General features: G+C 39.4%; 1 protein-coding gene across 1 annotated transcript in view; it reads left to right on the forward strand.

Annotated features, from left to right (window-relative positions):
* Positions 1-20480, forward strand: part of COL23A1 (collagen type XXIII alpha 1 chain) — a 376723-nt gene that overhangs the window by 286440 nt on the left and 69803 nt on the right. Inside the window, exons 5-7 of the mRNA XM_070739187.1 lie at positions 8495-8521; positions 12454-12480; positions 13212-13238. Of these exons, the coding sequence (XP_070595288.1) occupies positions 8495-8521; positions 12454-12480; positions 13212-13238 (81 nt within the window). The remainder of the gene's footprint in view (positions 1-8494; positions 8522-12453; positions 12481-13211; positions 13239-20480) is intronic.

Raw genomic sequence — 20480 nt, forward strand, 5'->3', positions numbered from 1 at the left:
GGCTGGGAAACCATACATTGCAAACGGGATGGCCCTTCCAACAACATATCAACACTTCCCATAATGTAAATGAGAAAAGCAGATTATTAAGAGTTGTGGGTAAGTTTGACTTGGAGGGTATGAAATAAAACTGTATTTTGTTTGTTTTGTATTCTCTGGCTTCGATGTGTTGTATTGGGCATACAAGACTTGTGGTTGCGTTAATTGTGGTTGCTAACTTTGTAGAGGCCTGCTTCAAGCAGACAGTGTCTGGGATGAAACATTATAGTACGTCATAATGCGGCTTGCTTGTCTTGTGAATCTAGTCATTTCAGTTTCTAAGACAAGATTGATAGCTTAGCGCAATGTGTGAATCCAGCCAGTTGAGGTAATTCAATAAACAATAGTGAAATTAACCATGACTTACTCCAGTGTGTAAATCCAATGTGATAACTTGGATAGAAGCATATGTAATATACATTTAGTTGGAATCTTAAAATGGAACGTGGGAGATAGTAGCAGATGTTTAAAACAGCATCTAGTAAATACTGTGGTTGCAGCAGAAAATTGCTCATTTTAGCACAGGATTCACTTAAATGTGCTAGTATGCATAGGCAAGTCACTTAGCTACCTTGTTAGGTGAAAAAGAGAAAATAAAATCACAAACAAAGCTTTTATGAAATTAAAATGTCACTTAATCTGAGAGTAAACTATTGTTTTAGAGCAGTAGGATAAGATGTGTATATTTCCTAAGAGACTAGGCAACATATTTCTTTATATCTTTTGTCTAACTAAATGATCTTTAAATTGCTTTCTCTTCAAGCCAGATTTCTCCACTCCCTCTAGCCAATTCCTTACAACTAGGAACAGATGCTATACTGCAGCTTTTCTCTGCCTCAAATACTTCCTGCTGCCTCTTGCAATTTTGAATGATTTAGAGATCTTACAGATTACTTTGAAACTCAAAACCACCAACAACCTGTTTCACCTCTATCTCTGAATCCCATCTACTCATCTTTTTAAAGGCCCTCTCTGAGAACCAATCAGTTATCTTTTACTTCTTGGCAAGTTCACAATTTTATTACTTGCCTGGTGCCTGGTGTATATAAACAAATGCAGCTTCTCCCATTAGTAATTTTGAAATTTTCAAGTCTCAAATTGCCATCTCCCTGTATAAATTGTAACTAAGGTATTCCCCCTACAAAAAAAAATAGGAAAAGCAAGAAAATAGGATCCCTTGGTTATATTTTAATGTTAATCAAAGATGACTTGTGGAAAATGAAGGTTGAAAAACATACAGTTGCATTCCTATGTACCAAGTCTTTTTACATCCAATGGAAATTAAAAAGATAAATGGGATTCTCTTTGTGAGGTTTGGTGACTGCTGGCTCCCTGCACCAGCAAAGGAGGTGACTTAAAGGTCAAATATCATGATACATTTACTACTAACTAATGCATAGTTTACCCTGTTCTTACTTTTTTACTGAAGAAAGAAAGCAACAGGTTGAACTGGATTACCACATGTTCTTTAAAGCGTTTTGTCTTCCAGTTTGTAATTCCCCTTCCTTCCCTGTGACCTTGTTCCAGTTCACATGCCATTAGATTTAGGATAGGATAGCAGGAAAATTTATAGGGTTGAGAGGTGAGAGGGTTAGAAGACATTGACCAAGCAATCAAGGGCTGCATGAAGCCCGGCAAAAGTCGTTGCGGTTTCCCAGCTGTTTTTAACAATAAAGAACTAAAAGTGACACTTCATTGATAGTAGTTTTAAACTCAGAGAGGCCCACTCTCTTCTTCAAATATTTTGGTTTGGCTACTTTAATCCCTGAGAACAAAACAAAAACATCCTTATATAATTCAAGGGATTGCATGGATTAAAAAGAACTCTGAAGACCTACTTGGTAATTGTAACCATTGTGGTATTAGGACAATTTATGTAAGAAGGAAGCCACAGTTGCCGTCCATATATAGCTGTCATTAGCTGATCTCAGAAAAGCCAAACAGGGTCAGTGTGGTTAATACTTGGACAGTAGTAAAGGACAGCATTGAGATTGTTTGGTCTAGAGTGACAAAAGTATCTCAACAGTGGCAATGGGGAGGGAGGGAATACACACCACCCACAAAAACAACGTGAATGCAGTCGACAATAATTTCTGAAAAAATATATTCTCTGGAGTATTTATTGCTTATGGGCACTCATAAAACTTAAGGGAATAATTTCCAGAGTATGATCTCCCAGTCCATGTGGCAACCAGACAACCCACAGATTTTCATTTAGTAACAGGTTTTCTTCTCTTTGCCAACAGTTCTAAATTCTAAACAGAGGGGTATTGCCATGACCTACAGATTAGTTCTCTTTTGAGCTTGAAGTTTTCTGGAATCTTTGCTCATACTAGATGAACAGCCATGGAAACTCTTCTTCAATTGAAAACTGTAATATTTAGGAAGATCTCTGTGCATGCAGATTATGAGGGATAGTAAATAATGCTAATATTTGCAGAAGCTAAATCAGAGATTTCCGCAAAACATTAGCATGAACTGTGGTGGAGTCCTAGCAAATAAGGGAATGAAAGCCTGATTTCTTCTATACCAGATTCATTTTGACCAACATGTTGTTCTGTCTGGGTCACTCCGGAAGCCAAGACCAACCCAAAAAGAGAAGCCAGACACACCGGTAAAAGGCAAAGGCAGTTTATAAAATTCAAGAAAAACACAGGTAACAGAAAATGTCCTTACAAACAGGAAAACGCTGTATCTTCAAATATATCCACAAAGGCAAAAGTCCATGCAGCAATACAGGATTCTTGCTGCCAAGACGAGGCTGTAGATAGCAGACCTACACCTCCCACGGGTCTTCCAAACTGCTGGGCCACAAGCCAGGAACAGAGACGCCGAGAACAAAGCAGGACACCGTAACTCCAACTGATAACACTCCACATGGCTTCAAGGGCTTGCCTGTCTTTTAAACCCTGCGAATGAGGACCACACCCAAGCCCTGCTGTTCCTAATTCAATGTTGATAATACTTCTTTAATTGCTCCTTCCGTTGCTCTGAACATCTCTGTCGCATGTCAATGACAGCTTGTGCGTCATCCCCTAATGACTCCAAGCTACTGGCTGGGGAGAGCCCCCCCCCCCCCCGGGGCTCTCATGCTGTTCTTCCTCATGCCATTCCTGACTGTCCTCTCCCCCATCCGACTGCTCAGCCCCCTCCTCTTCGCTGTCCTGCTCCTCCGGGCAGGGAGCCAGCAGAGACACAGCTGGTCCCTGAGCAGCCTCAGGCTGAATCACAACACATGTAAAATAGGTACCCATAATAACAAGAGATGGAGAATAGTGGCTAAGTAAATCTGTTGAAATATAATTTCCAACAATCTTAGACAGGATAGCCAGTAAAAGTTAATAGAATCACCATCCCTACCACACAACAAGGCAATCTGTTCTTCCTAATGTGTTGGACCACATATCAGAATTCCTAGCCAGTGCATCTATCCATTTATCCTCAGCTTTGTCTGCTTGCCTACCTCCTTCCTTGTTATATATATCAAGGTCATCACCAGGAGACAATACACCAGTGATGGAGAACCCACAAGTGGCATGTGGAGCCATATCTACCATCACGCAAGCCATTGCCCTAGCTCAATTCCAGTTGTGCTGGCCAGTTGTCTTTTGGCTTACACGGAGGCTCTGGAAAGGGCATTTTCAGCTTCTGGAGGGTCTCTGGGACGTTTTTGCCTGCCCAAGGATCCAGGAAAGCCTCTGGAGCCTGGATAGGGTGAAAAATGGGCCTACCTGGCCCACCAGAAGTTGGGAAAGAAGCCATTTCTGGTCTCCAGACGGCCTCCGGGAAGCGGGGGAGACCATTTTCGCTCTCCCCGGGCATTTAATTAAGGGTGTGGGCACTCGTGCATGCATGATATGCACACGGTTTTGGCACCCGTGGAAAAACAGGTTCGCCATCACTGCAATATTTATTTATTTATTTATTTATTCGATTTGTATGCCGCCCCTCTCCAGAGACTCGGGGCGGCTAACAGCGACAATAAAACAGTGTACAATAGTAATTTGGTATTGATGATTAAAAATCAATTAATATAAAAACCAAACATACATACATACATACATACCATGCATAGAATTGTAAAGGCCTAGGGGGAAAGAGGATCTCAATATATTAGTGTTGCCTTTGCTCTTATTCTGAAAGTATTTAGTGTCAAACTAATGTATATTGCATAAAAATCAAAACCAGAAGCACACACAGATGACTGATTCGGCTGGATTCATAAACTTCATTATAAATTTAGTAATATAATATATATATATATTTACAATACCATTAGCAGAGGTCTTAAATGTAGCAATAAGATTTCATTAAAAGCTTATTACATGGATTTGATTTTATTAATTTATTTATTAGATTTGTGTAGCCACGCATCTTAGAGCACAACTTTGGGCACTTTACAACAACATTCATAAGGCAGCAGTAGTTTTACCTTAAGTCACTAGGTATTCAAGTCTAGTGTTGCCATTCTGTTGCTCAGTTATCCAAGATGATATAAAAGGACTACTCTTTATATAAAGACTACTAGCAATTGGATCACCCTTTAGAAGAGGTCTCCCCTCTTAAGCATTTTACATACAACTAGTACATGTCTGCCGTGGATCTAAACTCATTTAAAAATAAGATGCATATTCAGAAATGGGATCTTCACTGGATCAAATCCAAGTTATATCTGACCTATTGTCCATATTAGTACTCGGAAAAGGATGGGCTTGCATCTGTATCCCAGATGGATGTTGTTGGCCTGACACTGTGAAAAGGGTCTGTGTCTCAGTCAGTCTCCTCTCAGTTGGGGGAATTTTATCTGGCTGGGAATTTTGGGAGGGCAGAATTCACATCTGGATGGTTGAGAAGAGCTGATCTCAGCCAAAGTGATGCCAACAAATGAGCTGATGCTGTTACCACATTGTTCTACTTAACATTTCTCTGAATTCGACTTTGAAATGGCAGTGTAAAGGAAACTTCCAGATTATTTGAAAATTCTGAATGGTGGCATTACATTGATTGGCTTTACTTTTTAAATCTTTTGTGTGTTAACATGAAACCATTGAGGAAAAAAATGCACCCACAAATGATTGAGATTTAATTTTGAAGTCCTTTGGAACATCTAGTAAAATTCTTTACATGCTGACTTTGACAACATCAGCAGGCTCCAGAACTAATCAGTAAAGCACTGCCATCTTGTGGGACTTTGGAAATTTGATTTCTCTGTTTGTTCTTATACTCTGGAGTAGTATCCCCAAATCTACACAATCCACATAGGCTTTCAGCAGGCTGGTTTGTGACCTACTTTATAACCTATGTTTTATATGGGGCTGGTTCCCTGACAATGGGTCTAAGTAATCTTAGTGTTACTCATTCAAATTGCTTTTGTTATTATTTTAGTATTAATAATTATTTGTAATTTGTAAGATATCTAGAAATTAGGTGGTGGTTAAATTACCAGGTTATGAGCCCAGGAGTTCTAATCTCATATTAGGGGATTAATCCCAACTGGGTGACCTTGAGCCAGTCCTTATCGCTTAGCTCTAAAAGGAAGCAATCTCAAAACCCTTTTGAAAAACCTTGCCAAAAAACTTGGAAGGACTTGTTTAGGCAGTCACCAGGAGTGAAAATTGACTCAAAGGCATAAAGCAAAAAGCTATCTGGAATTACAATTATGATTGAAGAAGCCTATAAGCCACTTAAATTTAAAAAATACATTGTAAATGTAATTTTGTACCATGCACAATCGCATGCATTTCAGCATGATTTGAACTTGTAAACAAGTTTCAGGGAGACATAAAATAGGAGCGTATGACATAAACATTATTTGAATATATTCCTTGAACTTTTCAGCACTCATGAAAAAGTATTGTCAAAGCATTGCCATTTTTTATGCAGAACAAATTTTAAAACAGGCAAAGGAGTTATTTTCTATAGATATGATAATTGTTTACATGCAAAGCGTTTACCCAGGTTCGCCTGGTGCACCAGTTGCAGCCCTACCTGGACCGGGAGTCACTGCTCACAGTCACTCATGCCCTCATCACCTCGAGGTTCGACTATAGTATAATAATAATAATAATAATAATAATAATAATAATAATAATAATAATAATAATAATAATAGTCTAGACTGGGAATATGGAAAAACATAATAGGGCAAAGCAATGACAAAACAATGGCAAATTACTTTTATATCATACTCAAAAAGTGACCAGTAATGTTGGGCGAACCCAACAAAGTTCGGGTTTGGGTTCGGCATCTGAACCCGAACCTGAACCCGAACTTTTGCCGAACTTCTGAGTTCGGCGTTCGGGAGAGCACCGGGAAGCACCGCCACCCAGCTGTCACCTTCAGAAACAGCATATAATATATAATATATATTATTATATTATAATACAGAATAATTATCCATTTGTACACTTTAACTCCTTTTTTTTTTACTTATAGATCAAAGAGTTTTTAAATTTTACAGGCAATAAAGAAATAGTGAGGAAAGAGATAAATGCCTTTTTCTTTAACCAAGTATCATTTTCCAGTTTTTGCTTAATTACAATTATTTGTTTTCACAATAAAAGCCTTGGATCTGTGCCGGTGATGATGCATTAACCAACATCATCTGCCGTTTCTTCAGTCTGGATAATGTTTGGATTTCGGGGAAAGATGGCAGTCTGACTGTTACAGTGAATCATTCATCATTGACTTAGCGGATATAATGAGGGACAGTCTTAAATTAAATATCTTATTAAAATATCAATGGCAATTATTGCAAGACAGCAAACTGGTTTCCATTTGGGAAAGTATTAAAAAGGATGCGGATTGCGGTTTGAAAACAATCAAAAAGTATTGCTTGATAAAGAAGATACTAAATTCTATGAAACATGGAACAAAGTCTACATATGGATAGATAAAAATAATAATAATAATAGAAAATTGAGATATGTAAAAAAAATAAAATACAAAATAAAATAACAATAATAGTAAGTATGGAAAAATGCTTTAGTAAGATTTTTTTTTCTTTTTCTTAAGAATTATAACAGAATTAGTTTATATGTAAAGAAGTATTATTAGAAGAGTTTTTGATTTTATCTTAGTAATAGATTAAATATGAAATATACTCAATCATGTATTCTTTTTTCTGTATTGGAACTCATACTTTTGAGATAAGCGGGGGAAATATATCCCCACATTTTATGTTTAATGTATGTATGTTTGTATGTTTATTTTAAGAAAATTAATTTAAAAAATTGAAAAAAAACAAAACAAAAAGTATTGCTTGATAATTAAGCACCTTACTAAACAAAATTCACAGAGGGTTGTCCCACATGATCATGGAATGAACATTTGTTTTTGATTTAATGAACAAAATCTGTAGTTCTATTACATCTTCAGTTCTGCTGGGAAACTCATATATTCCCAGCCCTCACAGGTGACTCTTAAAATGTATTTTAAGGGTGTGGGAGAGAAACTATATTTTATCAGGAAGAAAATACATCAATAGTATGATCATAATGGAAATGGTGGGTTTTGATATGTCACAGATAGTTAATTATGACTTGATTAGTAATAAGTAACAGTCCCCCCCCCTTTTCCGCATACATCCGTGCAAGTAATGGGTATACAGAAAAATATTCCCTATGGATTCTCCTCATCTCATAATTATAGGCAAGCATTCATTTTTAAAACAATTAAAACATTTGGAGTACTGTGTTCAGTTCTGGAGACCTCACCTACAAAAAGATATTGACAAAATTGAACGGATCCAAAGACGGGCTACAAGAATGGTGGAAGGTCTTAAGTATAAAACGTATCAGGAAAGACTTAATGAACTCAATCTGTAGAGTCTGGAAGACAGAAGGAAAGGGGGGGACATGATCGAAACATTTAAATATGTTAAAGGGTTAAATAGGGTTCAGGAGGGAAGTGTTTTTAACAGGAAAGTGAACACAAGAACAAGGGGACACAATCTGAAGTTAGTTGGGGGAAAGATCAAAGGCAACTTGAGAAAATATTATTTTACTGAAAGAGTAGTAGATCCTTGGAACAAACTTCCAGCAGACGTGGTTGGGAAATTCACAGTAACTGAATTTAAACATGCCTGGGATAAACATATATCCATTGCAAGATAAAATACAGGAAATAGTAAAAGGGCAGACTAGATGGACCATGAGGTCTTTTTCTGCCGTCAGTCTTCTATGTTTCTATGTTGTTTTGTTCAGTTTTTTAATATCATAACTCCCTCAGCCCTCTACCTTTGTTGCAGTGTAAGAAAACTTTAGTGAGGGCAAGCAAACCTACCTTAGGCTGCAAGGTTATTTCCTCCTGTTGATCTTGCATCCTTGGGTTTAGATGGCACTTCCAGAACTATGATAAATTCCCAAAATAGAGGGGGGCGGGACTTTAAGAGACAGAATTACATGAACCACAAATTCATATTCTTTCTGTTAAAACTCTTCTCTGCTTTTTTTAGGGGCCTCTTGGATTGGATGGAAAGCCAGTAAGTAATGATCTAAATAATTAATACATTTACAAGTCTATATAGAAAGCATGGAAGATGCCTTAAAGAGGTATGAAAGAGTTATTGCCAAGGCAAAAGAAAATTTTTAAGTCAAGAACTACAAGTTACCATTCAGAAATGCCCCAGGCAGACACCTCTCTAATTCTCTGAACTTTAAGAAACAAGAGGAAGTATAGCATAATCAAACTTGCAAGATTCTGTTATTCTGCCTGTCTACTAACAAGGATAATACTACTGTTCCTGTGGAGTTTATTACCTGGATTTATCTACCTAGTGGGGCTAACAGTGCCCTAATGCTTTACATTAATGTGGAATTATTTGTCCCCAATTATTTCTGCCTGTTCTACCAAATCTTTCAAAGTAGCCAAGTTGTAGCCTCCATCCATTCAACATATGATGGGACCCAGGGAACATGTATTCCATGTCATCGGGCCTGCAATATCAGGTGCGCACAATTTTGGATGCTTTTTAATCTTGGTGACCCAAGTATACTTGTTATTTTTATTTTATTTGTTTGTTTATTTTTTAGAAAATTTATATTGCCTTCTATTCACATATGGCGGCTTACACAAATATAAAAACATTATCTATAAAAAATAAAATTAACAGAATAAAATAATGCAATAATAGTCCCCCACCACACCCCTTCTACTCCAAGTCTTCGGAGCTTTCCTAAAGAATGTTAAAGTCCTGGGACAGTCTAATTTTGGGGGAATGATGTCCCAGAGAGAGGGAGCCACCATGGAGCAGACCATTCTTCTGAGTCCCACTGGGTGTATCTCCTTAGGGGATGAGACCCGCAACATTTCTTGACTCCTTGCAAGTATAAATAGTATTCAGTTCATTTGATTATTATTGTGATTTTTTTTTAAAAAAAAACATCTGTTATTTGCCAAGAGTCACAAATGTGAGGTAGGTTCCAACTGACTGACGAAGGAAGGAAGGAAGGAAGGAAGGAAGGAAGGAAGGAAGGAAGGAAGGAAGGAAGGAAGGAAGGAAGGAAGGAAGGAAGGAAGGAAGGAAGGATAATTAAAAGTGCCATAACTCAGGTACAGTATAAGTAAAAGAGTAATAATGAGACTTTGCTGCAGTGTTTCAGAATAATTTCTGAAAATCATTTATTTAGTCCATAAAAGCCAAATACATAGTTTTTACCAAGAAGCATGTTGATCTAAAAATAGTTTGAAAACCTATTAAGTTTCCCTGAACACTTTGAATTGAACACTCATGAAGCTCCACTGAAGCATAAGAACATTTGTGACGATTATAGAATTGTTATCTATACTCAAGTAGATTGAATAGAAGCGTGAAGGATAAATTGAATGGCAACTAGCCAATAATGGCTTTATATCAGCTCCCTGACCACTTGCCAGGCAATGCAAGCAAGCGGAACTTTTAGTTATTTTCTACTTGTGTAAGCAGCTGTATGTAAACCAATTTGGTCTCCTGAGGCGCTTGTGGTTGACTCAATCTTCTATCCTCCCAAGGTGGGAAAAATGAGGACCAAGCAGACTCTGTAAACTGCTTGGAGAGTGCTGTAAAGCACCATGAAATGTTGCTAATGCTATGGATCAGATCTTCTTACCTTTTGAAAAGAGAGAGATGCCAGCATAGCAAGTCAGAGGAGGAAATATCTGGGTGCCAAAGAGAGTCAAAAACCAATCAATAAGACACTAAATCGATTCAGAAAGCTGATTGATTCTAGAGAGGTGAAGAATCAAAAACAGTAAGGAAGAGATGTAAAGGAATTTCTGGAATCCTAAACCTGAAAGCATTCTGGATTGCAGGTCTCAAATCTAGCTTAAACATATATGGCATCCTTAAGCCTCATTACCCATGGTGCCATTTCCACCCATGGAAAGATTTGCCTTTTTAGAATAGCCTTTGATTCTCGAGCTAGCCATGGCACCTTAGGTCAGTCCCAACTCAGCAGAGGTGGGTTCCTGTCTTTGCAGTCCGTTTGTGCTGCCATTTTTTTTTCTAATTTTCTGTTATTTTTTGGCATGCACAGAAGCAAAATCGTCCCTCTGCACATGCATGGAAGCAAAATTGCGCTAAGGGTAGGGGGAGTGAAAATGTTAGTTTTCAACATCCTTTACAGATATATTTTTCTGAGTTTATCTTGGCTCACTTGTAAAAGTGTGCTTGGTGTGTTGTGTATTCAAACCATAATTATACATTTTTGATTGATTTCAACATATTTTTTTATTTTTGATACACATGGAGTTGCAGGCTGCTCAACTCCTAAAATATCATCTTTTAATTCTGTTTATGACAAACAGGCAGGCAAAATGTTTATATTAAAAACAGAAGAAACTGTCAAGCTTGTTACGAAGGAAAGGAAGTTACATATTGATTTTAGCCTCTGCTCTAATGAACAGATACAGCAACAAGTGATTGTGAGGAAAAAAGGTTCAATGTTAAATATTTTGTTGAACTGCCTTGTTTTCTATCTCTAACAGACGTTTTTAATTCTTCCAATCCTATTTTTTTTTTGTTGTGAGTGATTTCTGAAACTTAGATTTGCCTCTAGCCCTTCACACTGGTGTATTTTACAATTTAATGGATTTCCAAGTATAGAACAATTTCTTTCACATGTTAATCATTTAATATTTATTCAAGGTCCCCTCTTTGATTCCTTTTCAAAAATAAACAGCAAAACAAATGGACTTTGGGGGCAAAATAAAAAAAAATAGCTTTGTTCTTGATTTTCTAATTCCATCATCCTTACTCCAACACTACCCCTACACACAGGCGTGGGCTGCTAGCCGGAACGCTAAATTGGGCTCGCTGCCACGGCTCATGAGTGCTTGCGGGGCCAGAGCAATTTTGCTTCTGCACCTGTGGAGATAGCAAAATCACGCACGGAGCTGCAGGTGCACCCGTGTTTTGTTGTACATACTCATGATCAGTTGGAGGATGATGAAGATATTGAGGACTCGGATTCAGATAGTGTTTATGAAGTAGTGGGGGGGGGCAGGGTTACAGGTAGTAGAACAGGTGGGAGGCCAGCCACAGGATGGGGCTATGAGTTCAGGATCTAGCGAGGGAGAATCAGATGCTTGCTGGGTTAATCCTAAATTCAGAAGAATTCAGAAACGTAGAGAGCAAAGGTCTGGAAGAAGATATTAAGGAGAGGAATGGGTTAAATATTGTAGTGAGGTAATTGGCACGTCAGGGGGCTAGTGGAGAAGAAGGGTGGAGTTTCAATGTTGATGAAAGGAAATATGGAGGTGTTTTCACCATGCTAAAGTAAGCCAAAGTATTTTGTATTGTATTTAGTCAGTGCTGCTGTCTTTTTTAAAGCTATGTAGTTAGGAAATAAATCTTGTCTAAGTGAAGCAGAAAAAGGAATGTGACAAATGCTGCTAGAAGAGAGATAACGGACCGATTGATGTCTGGAATGTGTTGAAGTGCAAGAGAGCAGAGAAATAAACGGAGTTGCTTATTTCAAGAAATGATGCATTTAATGAGATTTATTTGTAATTACTAAACTTCTACCAGAAACCAGAACATGTTTCGGTGAAGTTTTTTTGCTTCCACGCATGCCAAAACCCGGGCACACCTGCGACTCTGTGCATGATTTTGCTATCTCCACAGGTGCAGAAGCAAAATCGTGCTGGACATGCAAGCACTCATGAGCCTCAGCGGCGAGCCCAATTTATCGTTCCGCCTGGAGCCCATCCCTGCCTATACAACTGGTTGTCTCTTAATACAGCAAAAATATCTATTTAGATCTCCTTTGGGAATCAATTTATCAGTCACTTTCCACTCTATGGTGCTAGCTGTCACATGTTGAAATAGTTGTATAGGAGAATAACTACTTTTTTAAGGTAGTTTACATACCAGGAAGAGTTCCAATTGAAAACAGTGCTTCTCTGTGCTAATTGTTCTCTTTTGGGTGTCTACAGGGACCTCCAGGAGCAAAAGGAGATAAGGTGAGTCAATTAAAAAGTGCCTTGATATTGTTAGGAGAGGTGCTAATTAGCTCAGTAAGCATAGTCTTATTCTTGTGGCCTTTGTTCTATAATGACCTCATTGAGATGACCCTGCAAGCCAGAATTATCAATGTGTATGTTGGTGCGTATTGCTCTGATGTCCCCCACAGGTTCTTCATGAGCAGATTAAGGTATACACTGAAAAATATGGTAAATACTTTGTACACAACTCTACATAGAATAGATACATTCTACAGGTCCTTCCATTCTACCCATGCATTGTTTTTACTTGCTGTATGTGAGTCCTAAATATCTCACTAAATCTAAGTATACAATGTGAAGGACTTCTATGACATGAAATAATGTTGGCTAACATAAACATTTTTTTGAAACTTCTAATTTCTGCCAAGTGTATCAGTGGTTATTGAAATGGATGTCCAAGTGCCACCTCTATGTTGCTTGAGGCAGGCAGGGTTGGGTTCCCTTGGGTACCATTTTTGGGGGGTCAAGGGAAAGGGAAGGTTTTGCCTTCTCTTTCTGCTTAAGATCCCATGTACAATTGGTGGGCCACTGTGTGACACAGAATCCTGGACTCAATTTAGCATGGCTCTTCTTATGTTCTTATGTTCTCAATTTCCTATATTTGACCACTGGTCCTATTTATAAGGAAGAAGTATTTTGGCCAAAAGCAACATTGAGACGCCAATAATAGTAACTTTTCTGTTTTGTAGGGTGAACAAGGAGACATTGGCCCAAGGGTAAGTATCACTAGTACTTATTAACATATTTACATGTACATGAGAGTTTGGCTGGAATAAGCATAGAAACATCAAAATATTTGAATATAAACATAAAGATTAAAAAAAAAAGCTGTACAACTTAACCTTACCTTTATTTTGCCCCAAAGCTTGAATTTTAAGGAAACTCTTCAAAAGAAAACAAATTTTATTCCAGGCTGCATTTTTGCATATATTTACTTGCAAGTAAATTGTTTTGATGTTAACTTCTGCATAAACATCAGCTATTTCCATTCCTAGTATAAAGCAACATTTAACTTTAATTCAATTTAATTGCATATGGTCATATTTTTTCCAACTTATATGGGCACCTTCACTCTTCTTCCACTCATGAACACCAATTAATAGTCAGAAAACATAATAAAAACTCATTAATCTTACAACACAGACAGATTTCAACTATTATGATCCCGCTATACAGAGTGCTGGTGAGACCACATTTGGAATACTGTGTTCAGTTCTGGAGACCTCACCTACAAAAAGATATTGACAAAATTGAACGGGTCCAAAGACGGGCTACAAGAATGGTGGAAGGTCTTAAGCATAAAACGTATCAGGAAAGACTTAATGAACTCAATCTGTATAGTCTGGAGGACAGAAAGAAAAGGGGGGACATGATCGAAACATTTAAATATGTTAAAGGGTTAAATAAGGTTCAGGAGGGAAGTGTTTTTAATAGGAAAGTGAACACAAGAACAAGGGGACACAATCTGAAGTTAGTTGGGGGAAAGATCAAAAGCAACGTGAGAAAATATTATTTTACTGAAAGAGTAGTAGATCCTTGGCAGGGCCGCCGATAGGGGGGTACTACTGGTAGTGGTGTACCGGGCCCGGCCATGAGGGGGCCCGGTTTTGCCCGCCGTCGCACATGCGCAGTACCAGCCCTCTCTTGCCTGCCTCACCAACGAAAAAGGCGGGCCCTCTGGCCCTCGCGAGGCAGGACTCGAAGAAGCCCCGACGGAGCCTTTGGCAGCGCGGTCCTCCAGTCCCAGAGTAAAGCGTGCGGCGAAGGTAGGAGCCCCTTCGGGGTGGTGGTTGCAAATTGTGCTTGTGTTAAATTTTGTTTCTTTCCTAAGCAGCCTTCTGTGTAAAAAAATCCATTTGGGAACGAGTCGTTCCCAAATGGATTTTTTTACACAGAAGGCTGCTTAGGAAAGAAACAAAATTTAACACAAGCGCAAGTTGTAGGCTTCCCATGCGTGCGCCAGCGTCCCCCAAAAGGCCCCCCGCGCACCCTTTTCCAAGGGCATGCACGAAGCCACGGCCGCCCCCCCCGCGCCTCTAGCCCCCTCGCGCCCCCGTGGCTACTCGCCGCTGCCTTCACCCGCCTGTCCGCTCCGCCTCTCTTGCCTGCAGGCATTCTCACAGCTGGGGCCACCGCGCTCTCTCCATCTCCCTGCTAGCCTGCCCGGAGCATTCAAAGTAAGAGCGAAGGTTTTTCTTACTTTGAATTTTTCGGGTTGGGCTGGCAGCAGGGGGGTGGAGAGAGAGCGCATCAGCCCACGTGCCCGACATTCCAGGCGCCGTCCCCTGACCCCGGTTTCCTGGATTCCTGGTGGCGCCGACCGAGCCCTGACCAGCGGGCTCCCGACCGAGCCCTGCGGCGGGAACGAAGCGAGTGGGGCGCTCCCCACCCGGCTGCGGCTCTTGTAACTCGGCCCAGGATGGGTGTGACTCTACGGGCTGCCCTCGTCAGGGAAAGGGAGCGGAGGGGAGGGGAAGAGAGGGCCAGGAGGACACAGAAGGGAAGGAAGGAAGGAAAAATAGGGAGGGAAGGAAGGGAAAGATGGAGGGGAGGGGAAGGGGAAGAGGGAGGAGAAGGAAACAGGAAGAAGAGATAGGTTGATTGGTTGGAATGAAGGAAGAAGGGAAAGAAGGAGAAAGGGGAAGGGAAGGAAGGAAGGAAAGGAAAAGAGGGAGGGGGGAAAGGAAGGAAGGAGAGATAGGTTGATTGTAATTGAAAATTACAATTGAAAGTAATTGAAAATTACTTTCGCCAGCCTCCGGAGAACGAGAGAGAGTGAGAGCGATGACAGAACAAGATAGAGAGAAAGTGAGAGAGAGAGAGAGAGAGAAATAGGGGGAGAGAAAGAGATAGCAAGATAAAGAGAACGAGAGAGAGAAAGAGTGTGAGAGAGAAAGCAAGAGAGAGAGAGAAAGAAAACAAGAGAGGGAAAGTGAGAAAAAGAGAGAGAGCGAAAGAGGGGGAGAGATAGAGAAAGAGAGAGAAAGAAAAGAGAGAGAGATCAGAGAGGAAGGAAGAGTGAGAGAGAGGAAGAAAGCAAGATACAGAAAGAGAGAGAGAGAGAGAAAGAAAGAGAGAGAGAGATGAGAGAGGAAGGAAGAGAGTGTGAGAGGAAGAAAGCAAGATAGAGAAAGAGAGAGAGAGAGAGAAAGAGAGAGAGGGGGGAAGAAAGCAAGAGAGAGAGAGATAGAAAGAGAGAGAGAAATGAGAGAGGAAGGAAGAGAGTGAGAGAGAGGAAGAAAGCAATATAGAGAAAGAGAGAGAGAAAAGGAAAGAAAGAAAGAGATGAGAGAGGAAGGAAGAGAGTAAGAGAGAGGAAGAAAGCAAGATAGAGAAAGAAAGAAAGAGATGAGAGAGGAAGGAAGAGAGTGAAAGAGAGGAAGAAAGAGAGAGAGAGAAGAGTGGAAGGAAGCGAGAGAGAAATGATAGAAAAAAGGGGAGAAAAAAAGAGAAATGAGAAAATGATTGAGGCAGAGAATGACAGAAAAGAGAGAGAAACAGAGGGAGAAGTGATTCTTGATTTAAAGCATATGGTAAAAGCACTTAAATAATAACAGAGAAAAAAACCCAGCCCTCACCTGTTTTTATTAATAGTTTTGCTGGTTGTTTTAGTTTTAATAGTAATGGATTTTGGTTTTTTAAAATTATTATTGACAAAATTGAACGGGTCCAAAGACAGGCTACAAGAATGGTGGAAGGTCTTAAGCATAAAACGTATCAGGAAAGACTTCATGAACTCAATCTGTATAGTCTGGAGGACAGAAGGAAAAGGGGGGACATGATCGAAACATTTAAATATGTTAAAGGGTTAAATAAGGTCCAGGAGAGAAGTGTTTTTAATAGGAAAGTGAACACAAGGACAAGGGGACACAATCTGAAGTTAGTTGGGGGAAAGATCAAAAGCAACCTGAGAAAACATTATTTCACTGAAAGAGTAGTAGATGCTTGGAACAAACTTCCAGCAGACGTGGTTGGTAAATCCACAGTATCTGAATTTAAACATGCCTGGGATAAACATATATCCATTGTAAGATAAAATACAGGAAATAGTATAAGGGCAGACTAGATGGACCATGAGGTCTTTTTATGCCATCAGTCTTCTATGTTTCTATGTTTCTATTAATTTCTTTTAATAAAAAAGAAGGGATTTATTTATTTATTTATTTATTTATTTATTTATTTTTTCTATGCCGCCCAGTCCCAAGTTTTTCCTTATTTCCAGATTGCATTTCTTCTTGGTGAGGTTCCGCCCATTGCTTCTTGTACTACCTTCAGGTGGCATGGAGAATAAATAGATGCCATCTGCTCTGTGGCAGCCCTTTAAGGATTGGGAAACTACTATTATATTCCCCCTCAGTTTTCTATTTATTGAGTTAAACATACTCATTCTCTTAGCCCTTGTTCATAGGATTTAGCCTCTAGGCCAGGGGTGTCAAACTCAATTTCATTGAGGGCCACATCAGGGCTGTGTTTGACCTCAGAGGGCCAGGGGAGGGCTTGCCCAGGGTGTGTGGCCATGGTGGGCATGGCACCAGATTTGGGGGGCAGTAGTTTTAAAATGGCCGGGGGGGGGCAGACACTTAGGCTGTATGGGGCCCCAAAATTCCTGATGGTGGCCCTGATCCTTGGAACAAACTTCCAGCAGACCTGGTAGATAAATCCACAGTAACTGAATTTAAAGATGCCTGGGATAAACATATATCCATCCTAAGATAAAATACAGAAAATAGTATAAGGGCAGACTAGATGGACCATGAGGTCTTTTTCTGCCGTCAGTCTTCTATGTTTCTATGTTTCTATCTGTGACCATCCCAGACAATCCAACAACAGAGCATTTCTGGAAGCTTAGTACTCACACAAATCAACCATCAATTGGTACATAGAAATAAACTGGATTGACCAAAAATTCTAAGAAGGAAACAAAACAGCAGAACAAATTCTCTCCAGAAGCCTACATCCACATAAGCAGTGATTAACATCAAACCAACAAGCAAAACAAAAACCAACTAACAAACAAAACAAAACAAAACAAGGAACTATCAAAGAGAAAACCGTGCTCCCACCAAAACTGGCACTGCAAGCTATTGTAAATAAGCAAGCAGCAAACCCCACACTCATGATCATGTATACTGTTGATGTCACCTAGTCAGGTAATGAAACATTTGCAAGCAAACAACTAAGCTCAAAGAACACTGAGGATTCCACAATTCAATCATGAGCTATCTCTATTTTCATGAATGAAGACAAATATACATGTCTCAGGATATCCAATCTGGGTCAGTTACCAGGAAGCTGATGATGGGCTCCAGCACCAGTCCGAAAGCTCTAAAGACAAAACCTCTGGTCTCGGTAACCGACCCTGATTGGATTCTACATAGATTCTCTTTTGATCTAATTGAACTGTGTTTAATAATTAGCTAATTGGATTCAACAGTTTCCTCTTTTGTAATGCAAAATGTTACTACACAAAAACAGTGTGAGTTTCCAAGGACTGTGTAATAAAATTTTAAGCCAAACAGGAAATTAATTTCTCTAATTATTCAATCCTCTAAATTCAGTAGAAACTAGAATATATTACCTCAGTTTTACCAGAAGAGGACAGATTGCTTTAGATAATACTTTGATTCCATTGCATTTCTACATTGTAATGGGAAAAGCCTTGTTTTTATTTTTAAAGAATGTAATCATTTTAAACACAATTCACAAATAATTCACTTGGGAAATTTTCTGTTAGCATTATCCATAGAAGAACAGGGGACAATGCATATTTAGAAATTGAGTGACTAAAAAAAAAGAAAGCTATTTAGCAGTGGTGCTTAATCTCTTTTTCAAAGAAGGATTGTTGTCACTGTGCATTTAACATAAACCATAAAATGGAAATGATTCCAAAGGGGTCTTTACATTTTAAAGGAAGGAAAGAAAACATTGCAAGCCATTCCCAGATGTTATCAATTATGCATAAAAGAGGTCTGCATTTAGCAATGTTCGCGTTACAAAATGTATTTATGCCCCATTTTCTCAAATGTGTTGCATCTTTGGGGAAAATTGAGACCTGCTCTCTCAGCAGGACAGACCAGTAATCAGATTGTAGTTCCAACAGCATGTAATCATCCATTTTCTCTCACAAATGCAAAAAACCCAATCAGATTCTTTTGAAATATTAGGACATTTCTGTACTCCTTTGGCCCCTAGGTCTTCTGGTTCTCTTTTCCATTCCCAGCGACATTTTTCTGTGACAGCATCTGGCCTAAATTATTTTTATTTCTTTAAATTGGACAGGTTTGTTTTGCTTTGGCCTCAGCAACAAACTTTATTTCCTGTCTTAAAGGGAGGGTGCATTATTTCATGCTACATGCTTCACAATCGTACATACATTTATAACTGTAAATACCTCACTTTTTCAGATGAAGCAGTCATTTACTTAATATTTTAAAGTCTTAATTTTCTATGAGTGCATCATAATCAAAGCCTAAATTATTTGGCCAGACATTTGGTACCCAGTTGGACTAATTGTTGTGTTTGATCGGACAATTGTTTTGAAATATATTATGCCATATTTCCAGCATTTTAGTTCCATGTTTTCCCAATTGTATCTTTCTAGGGTTTCCCTTTTTTAATTTACACCTGAAAGAATTTTTGTTACCAAGTTCAATATAAAAGTATCTGTGCTGTGTATATAAATTATTAACAGGAGAGTAGTGTTATATTTAACCAAAAATGAAAAGCAAAATAAAATGACTACATCAGTCTTTTGGTCCAGAAGATCTCATTGATCTTCAGCAAACAGATTTTTTTTTGAAGATGCACATTGTCCCATGTTTCTCTCTTGGTAAATAAGCATTGAGAGGAATCTTGCCTTGAATGGTATTGATTAGAGTCTTTTGTGAAAATTGGAGATCTAATGTAGATTATGAATCAGAATTCTTACTGAAAATGTTAGCATTTACAAGAAAGAAAAGTCTTACTTCAGGGAATTTTGTGGACGGATTTCCTCTCCCAGGCCTGGAATGCTGTCAAGATTATGGAATTGAAGTCAAACACATGTGCAAAGGACTAAATTCAGAATTCATTCTCCATGCTAGAGTATACTGTATTTTTCGGAATATGAGATGCACCGGTGTATAAGACGCACATCAGTTTTGGGGAGAAAAATAGGGGGGGGGGAATCTACCTAATGGTAGATTAATCTAGCTAATGTCCTTAGTCTGGTCAGTTTCAGCATATCATTTTATCCCCTGGTTAGGGTTTAATGGAGGGAATAGGAATGAAAACAAGACTGCAAAAACTTAGGGCTGGAAAAAACTTTAATTGAAGAGACTAGGGATGGAAAAATCCTTCAAGCCAAGAAGATTGTTAGCACCTTATTAGGGCTGGGTAAAAAAGCTTGGAAAAAGCTTCATTCGGAGCATAAGGCGCACCCAAATTTTCAGCCTCTTTTAGAAGGGGAAAAGGCGCATCTTATACTCCAAAAAAATCAAGTACAGTGGTACCTCAAGATACGAACCCCTCATCTTACGAACAACTCGAGATATGAACCCGGGGTTCAGAAAACATTTGCCTCTTCTTACGAACTTTTTTCATGTTACGAACGCCAAACCCGAACTTCCGGGTTCGGCGTTCGGGAGGCTGCTGGGAAGCCCCCCGGCTGTTTTAAAAGGTGACAGCTGGGCGGCTGGGCTTCCCAGCAGCCTCCAAACGCCGAACCCGGAAGTTCGGGTTTGGCGTTCATAACATGAAAAAAGTTCGTAAGAAGAGGCAATTTTTTTCTGAACCGTTCGGAGGCTGCTGGGAAGCCGCGCGGCTGTTTTAAAAGGTGACAGCCGGGCTGGGGGGCTTCCCAGCAGCCTCCGAACGCCGAATGCGGAAGTTCGGGTTTGGCGTTCAGCTTCGGGAGACGGCTGGGAAGCCGCCCGGCTGTTTTAAAAGGTCACAGCTGGGCTGGGGGGCTTCCCAGCAGC

Source organism: Erythrolamprus reginae, chromosome 2, assembly GCF_031021105.1.
Source record: "Erythrolamprus reginae isolate rEryReg1 chromosome 2, rEryReg1.hap1, whole genome shotgun sequence".
Classification (NCBI taxonomy): domain Eukaryota; kingdom Metazoa; phylum Chordata; class Lepidosauria; order Squamata; family Dipsadidae; genus Erythrolamprus; species Erythrolamprus reginae.